This window comes from Sinocyclocheilus grahami, unplaced genomic scaffold (assembly GCF_001515645.1).
Source record: "Sinocyclocheilus grahami isolate Dianchi unplaced genomic scaffold, SAMN03320097.WGS_v1.1 scaffold429.1, whole genome shotgun sequence".
NCBI classification, from domain to species: domain Eukaryota; kingdom Metazoa; phylum Chordata; class Actinopteri; order Cypriniformes; family Cyprinidae; genus Sinocyclocheilus; species Sinocyclocheilus grahami.
In genome coordinates, this window is record NW_015505608.1 from 754,485 (window position 1) to 770,894 (window position 16,410).

Consider the following 16,410-nt stretch of genomic DNA (forward strand, 5'->3'; position numbering starts at 1 on the left):
TAAATACATACTACTGTTTAACCCACAAAAACAACACACACTATTAAAACCTCTAGTTATTAGACTAATGTACTGTGTTTAAAGCACACTTGCTGAAAAAACACTACCAGAGTTTCAAGTCATTCTGAACACAACAAGCTTACGCAGAAACATGTGCCTTGTTGCTAGGAGTTGCATGACAGATGAAAACAGTGTTCTAAAATCAGCTCAAAATATAAAATATGTTTGATCTCTTTTGACTGAATGGAATCATTCTGAAGCTAAAAAATCAGAGTCTGTGCCCATAATACTTCACGTGATTTTCTATGAAATCGGTCAACTGCCAACTGTTTAGAACACACTGCAAAAACTAGGCCGACAGACGCTTAACGACGACCAACTGTTGGCTTGATGTGCCATGATGCACACTATTGAAATCTAGTAAATATAATAGATTATTCATAATTTACATGCACCAGTAGTCCCTACTTTAACAAACTCGGCACTGAAACCATATATACCACTGATACCTCTAGTCACTAGTCCAACCTAACTGGTTAAAGCAATACTGAATTCTCTATGTATTCATTTAACCATTTTATCTTACCAGTTTTCTCAAACTATACCTGTTAATGAACTGTAGATAGTCTAATCTAACTTGTTGCTTCAACCTTAGGTACACCACTATTGAACCATATTATTCCTAGTATAACCTAACAAGTTACATGTTACTCAAACCTAGCATGCATTGCTGAAACATTTAGTGACTGGTCTAGTGTAACACATTACAGAACTCTTATACACTCTACTAGTCTAACCTAACATCTTACTTTCATCCCACATACTGTCCACTACTCTAGTTTCTAATTTAACTTATTACTCAAACTTAATGCACACTACTGAAACTGAAAAATATAACCGATTATTCACATATTACTAATCTATATTTTAAACTAACTCATTACATTGCATACACTACTGATACCTCCAGTCATTAGTCTAACCTAACATGTTACCACATAATGTACACAATACTGAAATCCTTATGCATTAACCATTTTATCTAACCAGTTAACTCAAACATTACCAACCAAGGAACTGTACAGTCTGTTTTAACTTGTTACTCCAACCTTACACAAACAACTGAAACACATAATTTCTATACTTAACACTACTGTGGTCACTAGTCTTACGTACAGTAACATACTTAAACCATTTATGGACACTGTTGAAACTTCTAATCATTATTCTAACCACTTTATACAGACCTCACCCACTATTGAACCACCTTATTACTAGCCTACCATAACAAGTTACATCTTACTCAAACATTGCATGCATTACTAAAACTTTCGACTGGTCTAGTTTAACATTTTATGGAATCCTTAGACACACTTCTGTTAAAGTCTCTAGTCACTAGTCTAACCTAACAGATCACAGATCTTTACATACTTTACTAAAACCTCAAGTTCCTAGTCTAATCTAAAGTGTTACTTTCACCTTACAAACACTACCCTAGGCCCTAGTCTAACCAGTTTACACCAGTCTTACCTATTATAAAACCATCTTATCACTAGTCTACCCTAACAAGTTACATGTTACTCAAACCTTGCATGCATTCACACACACCTTTAGAAACTAGTTTGATTTAACACATCGCTCGTCTTATGCACATTACTCACATGCACCATTCAACATTCATTCAGTCTACACACAAACCATACTTAACTACTCAAATTCCACTTAACCAATACTATTTCACAGGACTAGTCATTATTCTGATCTGAGCTCTATATTCTTTAAAAATTTATATTTCTTACACAGACTGATGTTCTCAGTTTTCTGCTGTATAATGTCATTCCTGTGTGTGTGCAGGACTTCCCGCTGCTATGGTTGGATGATATAGTGGATGAGCAGTCAAACATCGTGGGCTTCTCAATGTTTAACACCACCCACCCGTTTTACCTGGAGTTTATCAGGAGCCTTAACCTGTCCTGGAGAGAGGGCTGTGACATTAACCCGTACCCCGGACCAGCGGTGAGACTCACACAAACACAATACAGAAGTCTGTTGATGTATCACACACAGACTGCTCACACTAAACTGTGTATGTGTGTGTTCAGCTGTCGTCGGCCCTGCTGTTTGATGCGGTCCATGTGGTGGTGAGTGCAGTGCAGGAACTCAACCGGAGTCAGGAGATTGGCATCAAACCTCTCAGCTGCACCTCCCCTCAGATCTGGCAACACGGAACCAGCCTCATGAACTACCTGCGTATGGTCAGTCTGTGTGTGTAAATATTAGTGCTGTCAAATGATTAATCGCGATTAATTGCATCCAATCGTTTGACAGCACTAGTAAATATACATATTCAACCACTTGAAAGTCATCCAGCATTATTATCTGCATTAGAGAGCATCCACTGTGTTATTTAAGGTAACATAACTGTTTCTATTCTCTTTCTCTCTCTGTTGCCATGTTTTGATCAGGTGGAGTATGATGGTTTGACAGGTCGAGTTGAGTTCAACAGTAAAGGCCAGAGGACCAATTACACCCTCCACATCCTGGAGAAGCACAGGGGAGGCCACAAAGAGGTTAAAGACACAAACACATACACATTTACTTAGCTATCTAAATGGGAATATCCAAATATGTCTAATGCTTTTATATAGGTTAGTTTAAATAATATAACCTAATCCTAACCCTAAGAGAAAACTTTTGCATTTAAAAAAAAAGGATATCACTAAAACAAGGTTTTGTCAGATTTAGCTCACTTCTGGGTACAGATTTATTAAGTAGGTTCACACACACACAGAGAGACACACACAAGTTGAATAGTGCCAACATCTTGATTGTTCCATTTGTCATCCTTCTCCGTGTTAGATTGGGATCTGGTTCTCTAATAACACTCTGCTGATGAACTCCACCAGTCTGGATATCAACGTGTCTGAGACTCTGGCTAACAAGAGCCTCATCATCACCACTATACTGGTGAGGACCAACTGCACTACAGCAGGCCCATATAGCCCACTTATGTTCACACAATATTTACCACATCTACATTGGTAATTCCTGTTATGCAGTACCATTTGAACTCTATAATGTCCACTTAAACAATTAATTTCAACTTACTTACACAATGGACACACAATTAACAAAATGTCTATCATGATGGAATAAACATTATTATTATATCTATAGAAACTACGGATCCAAGGCACTTCTTCCAGTTCCAAAATGTTAAAAAGCCTTTATTCAAACATGGCTCACTCTAGAAACATAAAAAATGACTAGAACACTGCACACTGATGCATTTCGGCCATCCAGCCTTCCTCAGAGTGTGTCAAGTACAAAATTAGTCACAGTTGTAGATATAATCAGTTGCTCAATAGAAATGGGAGAAACCAAAATACTCATTACAGGGGGGACCAATAGCATCATTAACAATTTCGAAGTATAATCACATGTACAAAAAAAAAATTATATATATATCTTGATAATTATAATAATGATCGTACTGATAATCATTTCACAAATATGGTGGCTTTTAGCTGAAAAATCCAAAAGGCTTCCATTTGTAGAAGTCTTTGTAATCTTTCACCCTTTCTAATCGATCCAGTTACAATTTCCATACCAATAATTCTTAAAGTAGATGGATTTGAGTCATGTGCAGATGCATAATGTACTGCCATGGGGTAATCTTTGTTTCTTGTACGAATTGCATTTTTGTGATCCCATAATCTATCTTGCAGTCTACGTTTAGTCTGACCCACATAGAAACAGTTACAAGGACATTGAAGCCTATAAATTACATGCGTACTTTTACAATTAATGAAGAATTCAATTAAATACAGTTTCTTTGTGCAAACATCCATAAATGATTTAGTTTGAATTACGTTCTCAGGTAACGCTTTAGATTACAACCCGCGATGTACTGCGTAAGTAAACAGAATTTACAGCGTAACTTTTTTATAAGGTAACAATATGCGAAGTTTGGAGAATAAAGGAGTAATGATATGTAAAATTACAAATTATTTCTTCTGTAAGTATTTTGAAACTAAGGGGTACCTATTCTAATATTACGTGGTATGTATGACCTCTTATATTTGCAAGCGATTAAGCAAAAACATACACTGTATACTTTTTTATAGCCTACACATATAAAACACGCTGGTAATTGTTTCAATCCAAACGCTCGGTTGAGACTGTTGGGTTAGGAAACTGGCTTGATGTGACCCAATTTGGGTTGATATCAGTATTAACCCGATGTTGCTGGGTTATGAATGTGGAGGATGTGAATGAGAGCATGCAGCAAGTCACGTGAGTTCAAACGTGAACGACGTATGTGTGCGACGAAATCCGTGACTGCAGTGCTTAAGACGGGAACATGTGTGGAAAATAGGAGAAAACGAATCGAAGTGCAGACAAGGGACAACTTTGAAACTGTCTGGAGTGTGTTCCTTTAAAACTGCAGCAGTGAATGTGGTGAGCGCAAACTGGAAACGGCTGGAACTCACAATGATTGCAATGTCCACACTTAAACATGCCTTGTATTCCTCTGTCCAACCATGTTGTCTGTTTCATAGCAGGCAAGTGACTTCTCACAACTCTGTCTTTAATTGTAGGAGCCTTTCTATAACTCACAATTGGAGGCTCCTGAAAAATCTTGCGTAGACTTAGATCACTTTGGATAATCCCCCAGTTCCTTTTTATTATACGCATGATGTCATGCGAGACAGAACTGAATTCCATAACAAAATACGGTCGTGTGGAGCTGTTCTTCTTGCTTTTCTTTTTGAGTAGGTCATCCTGTTGTAGTGGTGACACTTTATTCAAAGCCTGATCGACCACTCTTTTCTGATAGCCTCTCTGTTTAAAACGATATTTCATATCCATAGCCAGACGATTAAATTCAGAGTCTTGATCACATATCCATCTTAATCTTAGGAATTGACCCAGTGGAATGCTTTCTGTCAGATGTTTTGGATGAAAGCTCTTTGCGTGCAAAATGATGTTACGGTCTGTATTCTTTCTGAAAAGTGAAGTATGTAGACATCCATCTTGATCTTTATAAATAGAAATGTCTAAAAAATTTATTTTCTCCTGATTGTATTCAAGGCTCAACTTAATGCATGTATTTATGGAATTCAAAAATGCATGAAAATTTTGTAATTTGGTTTCATCTCCTTCAAAAATCATGCAGATATCATCAATGTATCTGGTCCACCATTTTATTTTCGTAAAAAAGGATTAGTCATAGCATTAAACACATACTCCTCCTCCCACTGTCCCAAAAAAAGATTGGCCTAATTTGGTGCAAAACATGCTCCCATAGCTGTACCTTTAACCTGTTGGAAAAAGTAATCTTCAAACTCAAACACATTATGTTTCAAAGTCCATTCCGTTAGTGTTAGGATCAATTCTGCTGGAGGACTCTCATCCATCAATCCAGATGTTAAGTAATGTCTTAAGGCTCGAAGGCCCTCATCATGGTTGATGTTAGTATATAAAGCCTCCACGTCCATAAATCCCAACAGAGAGGCAGAATCAACAGAACCAATATCCTTGATTTTTTTAATTGCATCTGTTGTGTCCTGAATAAAGGCTGGAAGGGTGGGTACCAAAGGCTTAATAAACGAATCAATATATTGTGAACATGGTTCCAAGAGACTCCCATTATTAGAAATGAAAGGACGTCCAGGAGGTTTGTTCAAATTTTTGTGAATTTTTGGCAACATATAAAAACATGCAATGCATGGATTTTTAACATAGAGAAATTTAAATTCATTGTCCGTAATCCAGCTCTTTTCTCTTGCATCAGTTAATAAAGATAGCAATTATTTTTTCATAATTTCTGTTGGATCATTCCGTAGATGTTGATAAAAGTCCTCATTCTTAAGTTGTCGATAGGCCTCTTGTATATACAAGTCTCTACTCCATATTACTACAGCTCCACCTTTATCTGCTGGCTCAATGACCAAATCTTTATTGGTTGATAAGATCAATGCATCTTGCTCTTTTCTTGTTAGATTCTTTTTCGATGGTTTAATAGCATCCTTAAAAAGTAATTCTACATCATAATTGACCTTTTTGACAAAGGTATTAATGGCTGCATTCTGGATTGGAGGCAGAAAGTAAGATTTTGGTTTAAACTTAGAGTGATTTCTTGAAGATTCTTGGTTCTCTCCTGACATGTTAGTCGGTATTTGAGCTGTTCGTCCATACCATGCTCTCAACTGCAAATTGCGATGGAAACGAAACAAGTCAATTTGAGTTTTAAATAGTTATTAAGCAAATAAGGAATTCACAGGAATTCATTAATTTTGTCAAAATTTGTGAAAGGATATTCAAAATATATGAATAATATCTGTAGTTTTATGCAACAAGTTTATGCGTTTTAAAGTGAGACAAACCAACTATATCACAGAATTGATCAAATCCCTTGCTAAAATTTATTTATGTTTGTACAGTTGTGTTCCAGTTAGAAAATATGTAAATTCCTGTCATTTTTCTCATTAAAGATTTAATGGTTATTACAAATGACATAATATGAGGAAAACTATATATTGATTACCAAATAAAACAAGATTTCCTGTAAAAAACGTTTTGACTGAAACATATTAGAGGAAAAAACACCTGGAATGTTTCTTATTAATGTTTTTCATGTGTGTCAGCTGCAGACATGATAAAGCAACATCTGCTCAAACCAAAGTAGTGAAATTATAAAAAATTCACTGCTCTTTTCTTAACTTATAAAAAAATAAGTAACTTATTTAGAAATGTGAGTTTAATATTTTATCATATGTGGTAAGACAACTGCGATAGCGACCTGAAACTACTGTATAACATGAATCACCCACGTGTGTGTTTTTCTGTGCAGGAGAACCCGTATGTGATGAGAAAGGTGAATTACCAAGAGTTTGAGGGGAATGAGCAGTATGAGGGTTTTTGTGTGGACATGTTGAGAGAGCTGGCTGATATCCTCAAGTTCACCTACCGCATCAAACTGGTGGACGATGGCCTGTATGGAGCACCTGAACCCAACGGCTCATGGACGGGAATGGTGGGAGAGCTGATCAACAGGGTATGTGGTCATGCTCAACACATTCCCTGCTGAATTAATTTTGAAAAACACAGTTCTGTGTCATTTTCTTTTTACTGTTTCTAGATGACTTTTACAAGAATTTATCTTCTCCTTCTTTAATGTTTTGTTTTTCTTTCTTTCTCTCTCCTTCATTCATCGGAGAAGAAAGCTGATTTGGCTGTTGCAGCTTTTACCATCACATCTGAGAGAGAGAAGGTCATTGACTTCTCAAAGCCCTTTATGACGCTGGGCATCAGTATTCTCTACAGAGTCCATATAGTAAGTCAGACACACAGAATCAACACAACAGCGTCAGTCTGGATATTTACGTAGATCAACAACTAAAAATAACGCAGACGGAATACAAAAACATGTCCTATGGAAATGACCCGTAAGTTTACCTCAGACGGACAAACTTGATCAACTTGATTGCTGTTGACTGTAAGATTGTGATAGGCTCGTGTTCAATGATATTGTGTTAAAAAAACACAAAATGATATAATGAGGTTTAAAGGGATAGCTCACATAAAAATGAAGATTTTCTTATTAATTACTCACCCTTGTGTCGTTCCAAACCCGTATGAACTTCACCTATCTTCACAACACAAATTTAAATATTTTTGATGAAATCCGAGAGCTTTCTGACCCTGTGTAGACCGCAGCAGAACTACCAGAAACATAGTAAGAACATTGTTAAAATAGTCCATGTGACATCAGTTGTTCAACCGTAATTTTATGAAGCTATGAGAATACTTTTTGTGCACAAAGAAAACTAAAATAATGAATTCAACAGAATTTAAATTTTTTTGGATGAACTATACCTTTAAATTTGCTGTTTGTAAAGCCTATGCAATGCTTCATTCATTTACAACAGTCTTTGAAATATATCTTAATTTCTGCCTTTTCTCATCAAATGTTGATGTGATTAACTATGATTAATTTGAATAATGAATTGCCTTATAAAGTAATTACCTGTGTTTTATCAGCAAAACCTGACCCACACTTACTGAAAACGAAAACTGGTTAGTGTAATGTACCTTTACTTGGTAAACACTAAATATGAAGGACCACGAGTGTCACGGAAATAGTAATAAAGAATTTAATTAATTAATAACTAATTGTACAATACAAATAGACATTAATAAATGAGTTAACAAATTAATTAACTTAAAAACTAATAAATGGTTCGAATTGAAAAGGGATTTACAAAAAAATAACATAAAACACTCAATAAACACAGCATTTAAAAATGCATTCATGAATTCATAAATAAAATGTGGAATTTCAAATTGTATTTTGAAAATGCAATTTAAAAGGGGAAATAAGTAATTGGATTCACAAATTGAATTACAAATATAGGTTTTGTCAGGCAATTAAAAGGGCAATTCCTTTACCTATTTGCATTTCCATTTCCCCGCTGTTAAACAGCAAGATCTGCTTTCCAAAAGAGTACTAAAATCTATCTTTGGTAACACTGCTGTGCCGTTTTGATCAGTAGCGTCCTCTTGTGGCTGAAGTAAAACATGCACGATTAAAACATGCAATTGAACGAACAGAGAGGATGAGATGCTAGATATGGGTGCAAATACCCTGATAATAGAGAGATATTCTCTGCTTGTCCTGTCCTGAATAACAGCCAGTGTAAAATCTGTTAAACTAAGGATAATAAACAGATAGATAGATAGATAGATAGACACTACGTAGATGTGTCTAAATGCCTTAATATTATACTGCATTTCCTATTGCTACATTTATGTAATTATCAGATTGAATATTCATCGTGTACCTAATTCCTTTTGGCTTTTATTTCTACCACCTTCCTTCCTTCAGCTGCATTCATTTACCACTCTTTCTCTTCCACCGTCTCTCAGGGCAGGAAGCCAGGTTATTTCTCCTTCCTGGATCCTTTCTCACCGGCTGTTTGGCTCTTCATGCTGCTGGCTTACCTCGCTGTTAGCTGTGTGCTTTTTCTTTCTGCTAGGTACACACAAACACACCTACACACACATATACTCAAGCACGGCTAAAAATCATTGTCTTAATCAATGTGCTTGGTTGTTTGCTCTGTAAAATAATAATAATTTATCTGAGCGGTAAAACTGTAAAAGATATTAATACTTTATTTCAGAGATGCAAATGAAATCTTCAGTTAAGTTTAGTTTTCTTACCCTATTGGCAAATCGTTTTTTTAAACATTAATCAAGCAAAATGTAATGATGTATTATCTCTCTGTGTGTATTTGTGTCAGGTTGAGTCCGTATGAATGGTATAACCCTCACCCGTGTCTGCGTGAGCGCAGAGACCTGCTGGAAAATCAGTACACACTAGGAAACAGCCTGTGGTTTCCTGTGGGGGGCTTCATGCAGCAGGGGTCAGAGATCATGCCCCGGGCCCTCTCCACACGCTGCGTCAGTGGGGTCTGGTGAGTGTGAGTGTGTGCTGAGGCTCCATATGTGTCGATGGTCATTTTAACAGAGTCAATGGACACATTACACAGCACAGCTATGGGCTCTTTGCTCTCTGCTTCCATCGTTTATGTCCTCGCTCTCGCTGTTTCTCTCTTTTAGGTGGGCATTCACTCTCATAATAATCTCCTCATACACAGCGAATCTGGCTGCTTTTCTCACAGTGCAGAGAATGGAAGTGCCAATCGAATCACCCGATGACCTGGCCGATCAAACCAATATCCAGTACGGCACCATTCATGGAGGAAGCACCATGACCTTTTTTATGGTACAAATCATATGATATTACATTTATACAAATACACGCACACAAAAGTAACCACGTGCTGGCTTGCACATGTCAATGTTCACTTATGAAGCATCTGCCTGGAAGGGTTAGTGAGTTAATTTTCTGTTTTTGCAAACCTGTTACCAACACTAAGCACATGTTTGTAAATGTGATGGAAGAGATGTAGCGACAGATATTTTTATTCATATTGTAATGTATATGCAAGTGAAACAGACTTAAAATAAAGGAAAAAATGTAGGACAGACACTTGGTCTATCCATCGATTGTTGATTGGATGGTCACAGATCTGAATGCGAGCTTGCAGCTGACTGAAAGAATGGGGCAGGGTTTAAGCAGCCTAAAAGACCAGAGAGAGTCGCTTCACCTGAAGACTGAGTTAAAGCATAGATATAGATAAATAGATAAATCACACACAACAGAATCAATGACAATCATGTAGAAAATAGATTTGGTGAATTTTTATTTCATGTCGATCTTTATTCATGTAATTTATATAAAAATAACAAAAATACTAAATTTATCAAGTTAGAAAACAAGTAAGAATGTATTTGGACCATAAGCTTGCAAATTTAGCCTAAATTAAGTCATCATCAATTTGGGACCAAATGCTAGTTAATAGTTTAAAGTTAAATTAAACTACAAAAGTAAATGGAGGATTAAAGTACAATTACTTGCATAACAGACAAACTTGATGAAGACATTCAAGAGTACAATATTTGTGAAAATTAGAAAATGTAATATAATTTTTTATTGTCACACTGTAGAAAGGGTCCAAATGATACGTAGGAATTGTGTATGTGTGTGTGTGTGTGTATGCATATATATTTTAACTACAATAAACTGAATTAGAATTTCAGCGGGGTGGGAGAGGGGGGGGGGGGCATTTTTAGTGTTTATGTTTCTATAACTTATCTAAGAAGTGCCATAACAAAAAACGAAAAAGCTTTAAGCCTTTAAGCTCACTGAACATCTGTTGAAAAAGATTTTTTTTTAAAACATTTTCAGGCCCAATTTTGTGTTTTATGGAAAGTGCCAGCAGGCATATATTTGCATATGTATTTGGATGGGTTTTGTATCTCGTTTATTTTCTTGCTTGTAGAGTGTATATATATTTAAAATAGAATAAGAGAAATTATAATTACGGGGGGGGGGGGGGGGGGGGGGGGGTCATTTTTAGTGTTTATGTTTCTATAACTTATCTAAGAAGTGCCATAACAAAAAACGAAAAAGCTTTAAGCACTTTCTTTCACTGAACATCTGTTGAAAAAGATTTTTTTTTAAAACATTTTCAGGCCCAATTTTGTGTTTTATGGAAAGTGCCAGCAGGCATATATTTGCATATGTATTTGGATGGGTTTTGTATCTCGTTTATTTTCTTGCTTGTAGAGTACCCTTGGCTTACAGACTATGCATTTTCTTCTCAGTTTTTTGTTTGCTCAAGTGATTTTACCATCTGTGTGCATGTCACTGTTTCTTTTCTCTTTGTTATTTTGCATGTCAAATAGTGTTTAAATGTTTATTTATGATGTATGCACTGATGATACATCCTCTCCTTCCCTCTTTCAGAACTCTCGTTATCAGACGTATCAGCGGATGTGGAACTACATGTATTCTAAGCAGCCCAGTGTCTTTGTGAAGAGCACAGAGGAGGGCATTGCACGAGTCTTGAACTCTAAATACGCCTTCCTTCTTGAGAGCACCATGAACGAGTACCACCGCAGCCTCAACTGCAACCTCACCCAGATCGGAGGCCTGCTGGACACCAAGGGTTATGGAATCGGCATGCCTCTCGGTGAGAGAGATGGACATAATTACCACAGCAAAATGTTCTCAACTCATCCTTTATTTTGTAAAAATCAAACACATTAACACATTTAAAATGGAAGCCTCTCAAACAATGTGGCTGCTATAAAATCACCAATAGAATAAGCAAATTGTGAACTAATTTGACAATCATCAGACAGGCTTGTTTTTTACAGAAGTGAACATGCCATGATGTTCACAACTTATTGACACTTCCTCATGCTTAACCACCAAACACTTACATCTGCATAATTCTGTCTCACAGGTTCTCCTTTCAGAGATGAGATAAGTCTGGCAGTTCTGCAGCTGCAGGAGAATAACAGGTTGGAGATCCTGAAGAGAAGGTGGTGGGAGGGAGGGCAGTGTCCCAAAGAGGAAGACCACCGCGCCAAAGGCATGAACCTCTCCTGCACTTCAACACAATATTCTCCTCGCATTCTCATCCCTGCTGAAAAACCCAGTTGGAACCGGTAGCTGTAAAGAACATGTTAGTTGGTCAACCAGCAACAATGTTCCAAAAACCAGCAGGTAGCTGGTTTGTATCTGGTCCAAGATGACAAGAAACAATCTATCAGCACGTACCAACTCATAACCGGCTAGAAACCAGCTATTGTGTTCCAAAACACAGCAGGGATTTCACACACCCACTGTAGAGTGGGGACTTGGTTCTGACTATCAGTTGTTGAATGTATGGAGGCAGATCTGAATGTGAGCTTGAATCAATTGTAAGAAAGGGCATGGGTTTAGGTGGATTAAATGATTGGAAAGGTCTGGCATGCATAACCTGAGAGAAGTCTGTCATTTCTGGAAGATCAGTTTTGACATTTCCACTTCATGTCAACTTTAGGAAAGTATATTTATTACATTCTATGTCTGTGATGAAAGATCCTTAAGATACAGATTGTTTAAACGTGTTTAATTCATTGTTGCAGGTCTTGGGATGGAGAACATTGGCGGTATATTTGTGGTGTTAATCTCTGGCCTGATTATTGCTGTGTTTGTGGCTGTGATGGAGTTTGTGTGGTCCACACGCCGATCAGCTGAAACAGATGAGGTACGGCCTCTCTCCTGCGACCGCCAATATCACAGTCACTCTACAGTAGGTTACAAAGCAATCCGCCGACTCCTCGCCTTAGTATGTGTCGTAGTGAAGTCCAGTTCAGTGGTTGTGTTATGGTGTGCATGTCTACTTGTGTATATATCTGTAATATGTACTTCTGTGATATATACAAATGTTTGGAATTATTAAGATTATAATTAAAGGGGACCTATTATGCCCCTTTTTACAACATGTAATTTAAGTCTCAGGTTTCCCTAGAATATGTCTGAAGTTTCAGATCAAAATATCCACAGGTAATTTCTTATACCATGCCCAAAATTACCCTTTTTGGGTACGAGCAGAAACATCCTGTTTTTGTGTGTGTCTCTTTAAATGCAAATGAGCTGCTGCTCCCCACCCCCCTTCCAGAAGAGGGCGGGGCCTTTACAGCTCCTGCTTCGGATACTCCAGTAACAAAAATATAGAATGTCCCACTGCGAATTAAATTCTCAAAGATGGATCATTACAAACTGTTTGTGATCCATCGACATGCAAGTACTTCACTTTATATTTTGTGAATCACCTTTCTGACAGGGCTTGTTAGCATGCTGTCTCTTACTGCATTCACAGAGACCAGAGCTATGTTGTTATTTTTATTTTTAACCTGAAAACACTCACCATCTGTGTAATTTATAAACACATTTATTGCTTCTTAAAAGTAAATAATGACATAGTTCATGTCTCTGTGAATACAGTCAGAGACAATGGTAACTTTAGCCACATTAGCCATACAGCATACTAACAAACACATTCAGAAAGGTGATTTGCAAATATTCACAAAATATAAAGTGCGGTACAACTTTTGTGCAAGTCTTTTAATGATCCTTGATTCCAAAGCAGTCTCGTGATAATTTGCACAAACATATACGAATTTAGCTATTTTTTAGACACATTCTCTTCATGAATAAAATTAATCCATGTCCTCCGTGGCTCAGAGGCCGGAAATTTATGGAAAATATATGTTCTTTATTACAGCCATCTACAGAACAGCTAATGTTTATGCAGCTGACACATATCCCTAGCTGCTCTAAACTGGCTATGATATAAACATGGCAGCGCCGTGGGTGGAAACGTGCAGATTAAGGAGCAGTAATATAATAAGATCCCCATCCTACATCACTACAGGAGCAAAATCTGAGCGGCTCGTTTTTTCACATGCTTGCAGAGAAAGGCTTACCAAAACAAAGTTACTGGGTTGTTCTTTCTCACGTTTTCTGGGTCTGTAGATGCACCGGGGACCCGATTATATCTCTTAAACACGGGAAAAGTCAGATTTTCATGATATGTCCCCTTTAAGATATGTATATCTTAATTATATTAAGATATGTATATGAAAAAAATGTGATATATGTGTTTGTATATAGCTGTGATATATTCTAATCTTCCTTCGTTCAAGTGTTTAATATATTTTTGTAAATGTTCAGGTGTCTGTGTGTCAGGAGATGTTGACGGAGTTCCGTAATGCCGTTTCCTGCAAGAAAAGTTCTCGTCTTCGCCGCCGCCGTCCCCTGTCCAGCTCTCTGGCCCTTCGACACCCCACCCGCATCACTTTAGGGGCCCCGCGGCCCCTGCGCCTTGTCCGAGAGATGCGCCTTAGCAATGGAAAGCTCTACAGCGGTACCGGACCCCTGACAGGAAGTTCAGGGCCAGGAGGAGGCCCCTCAGACATGGGCCCCGGCCCCCAGCGACTCCTGGAGGACCCATTAGGTGCCAACAGCACCCCCACAGTGGCCCTGGGTCCCCCCGCAGTGACAGTGCCTCTGCCGCGGGGCTGCACTCACGTGCGCATTTGCCAGGAGTGTCGGCGTATCCAGAGTCTCCGCACAACGTCCTGCATACGTATCCCTCCCTCCTCGGCCCCTCTGCCTCGCCTGGCCCCGCCCCCTCCACACTCATCCTCCAATACAGACAGCGAAGGCGGTGGTGGGCCGAGCCCGTGCCGGATAGGCCACTCCCCGCCGGCAAAAGGCTGCACTTTACAACCACCTCAGTCTAGCAACAACACAGATCTAATGGGAGAGCAGAAATGAGAACAGACTGACAAAAGGAGGAGACAGAAGTGTGACATTTTTGCAATACTCGCCCTCTTGTTCAAAATCACAGGCAAATGCGCTTTCCATCTTTTATTTGGTACGAGAGAATTATCCCTTTTCTTTTGGATAGCCGTGTGCCACATCAATGATTCTTTTGTACTACTGAACGATGTACTATAACATTGACAGTGTCTGAAGCAACCTTGAAAACGCGATGATAAAGATTTAAGACCGTCAGTCTGAGGATTTAGAAATGCTACACGACAGGCAGCACAGAGATATTAAACACAGAGATATGAAACTTCCCCATGATTCTGATCTTCAGGCAGCACACAGGCGTCTGCTTGCAATGAGGCAGACGGCGATACAGACTCGCCTTTCCTTCCCTGACTGAACTCGGCCTCTATATTACGATGGAGGTAACACAGAGGAAGTAGCACAGAGACGCTCTCTTCTGGATGTCATTTTCTCAATGATAACATACAGATCAGAGCCAGACCGCGACAGAATGACAGCACACGCATTAATGGAGGACAATGACGCTATGAAACACACAAACTTGTTAATTAAAAAGATATTCTAAACAGATATTCTTACTTTTCTGTACTATACTTATTTTTAAATTCACTGTCTGTGTAATTTAATTCTGGGGTTGTGTTGTCTGAACTGGAAATTAAAAATAGAGATACTTTATTGATACTGAGGAGATCAACTCTGACTGAATATGTATGTTATTGGAAATGAGGAGTTGCGTGTTCATTAAAACGTGGACTTTGATTTGTCTGCAAGAACTTGTGAGTCCGTAAACAGTGCTGGAAATCACACCGCATACCTCAACCCAAATGTGCACATGCGTGCTTGTCTGCATTCACCACAGATCAGAGTTTTTAGAGGCAGAAAGTCAGATCTGATGTTGTGGTCCAGCTTAAAGATTTTTCACACACTTCAGTGCACTGAAAATGACTAATGGAAGAAAGAAGGAAATAGAAGAATCACAGGTGTTCCAAAATGGTGAACCAAACCTCTTTTTTAGTATTATTTTTTAAATATTTCTATACAAATGTGTATTGCAAATAAAATTATGGTTATTTACATTAATAATACATTACATCTTGAGGTGCAGAGGATATTTTAAATGAATGTATCAACAGGTCATTTTTAGGGGTTAAAAAGCTTTTCCAACCAGGTGATCATGTTATGTTAAAACTATAGACAACGTAAATCCTTTGGAATAAAAAAAAAAAATCTATATTAATTTGTCTTCAACAACATGCATTTTTCCAATTTTTTTTATTTTACTTTCCTTTTTTTTTTTAAAATTGTCAACCCTTATGCTTTGTACAGACTGGATTGTGTTTTTCTGCAGACAATTTTGTTATTCTAAATCTAAATCAAAGCCAACAAAGAGATGAAAATAAAGGGACACTTAGGAATAATTGTTTACAATGATTATGCATTGAAATGTATTAAAATCAACTAATTTCTTTCATCTTAAGAAGTACTAAAATGTGTGACTTTTTGCATAGACCGCACACAGACTCAAGTCTACCTCTAAAATGAAAACAAGCACACAGTACACGCAGTGGGAGAGAGAAAGGGGGCGGGATCAGGAAAGGCGAATATCAGTCCATTCACACTAATAATGATAACAATAACGATAA

At 37.8% G+C, this 16,410-nt stretch overlaps 1 protein-coding gene across 5 annotated transcripts in view; it reads left to right on the plus strand.

Moving 5' to 3' along the window:
- grik5 (glutamate receptor, ionotropic, kainate 5) overlaps nucleotides 1-15,969 on the plus strand; it is an 86,977-nt gene extending 71,008 nt beyond the window's left edge. For 4 of the 5 annotated variants that reach the window (XM_016233414.1, XM_016233415.1, XM_016233416.1 and 1 more), the window contains 13 exons: nucleotides 1,855-2,016; nucleotides 2,103-2,255; nucleotides 2,466-2,570; nucleotides 2,860-2,967; nucleotides 6,857-7,060; nucleotides 7,226-7,339; nucleotides 8,932-9,041; nucleotides 9,309-9,482; nucleotides 9,628-9,793; nucleotides 11,381-11,606; nucleotides 11,883-12,011; nucleotides 12,550-12,716; nucleotides 14,141-15,969. In XM_016233414.1, the coding sequence (XP_016088900.1) occupies nucleotides 1,855-2,016; nucleotides 2,103-2,255; nucleotides 2,466-2,570; nucleotides 2,860-2,967; nucleotides 6,857-7,060; nucleotides 7,226-7,339; nucleotides 8,932-9,041; nucleotides 9,309-9,482; nucleotides 9,628-9,793; nucleotides 11,381-11,606; nucleotides 11,883-12,011; nucleotides 12,550-12,716; nucleotides 14,141-14,746 (2,424 nt within the window). In that variant the 3' untranslated portion in view covers nucleotides 14,747-15,969. The remainder of the gene's footprint in view (nucleotides 1-1,854; nucleotides 2,017-2,102; nucleotides 2,256-2,465; nucleotides 2,571-2,859; nucleotides 2,968-6,856; nucleotides 7,061-7,225; nucleotides 7,340-8,931; nucleotides 9,042-9,308; nucleotides 9,483-9,627; nucleotides 9,794-11,380; nucleotides 11,607-11,882; nucleotides 12,012-12,549; nucleotides 12,717-14,140) is intronic. The other variant, XM_016233417.1, reaches the window with a different exon arrangement.
- The last annotated feature ends 441 nt before the right edge of the window (nucleotides 15,970-16,410 follow it).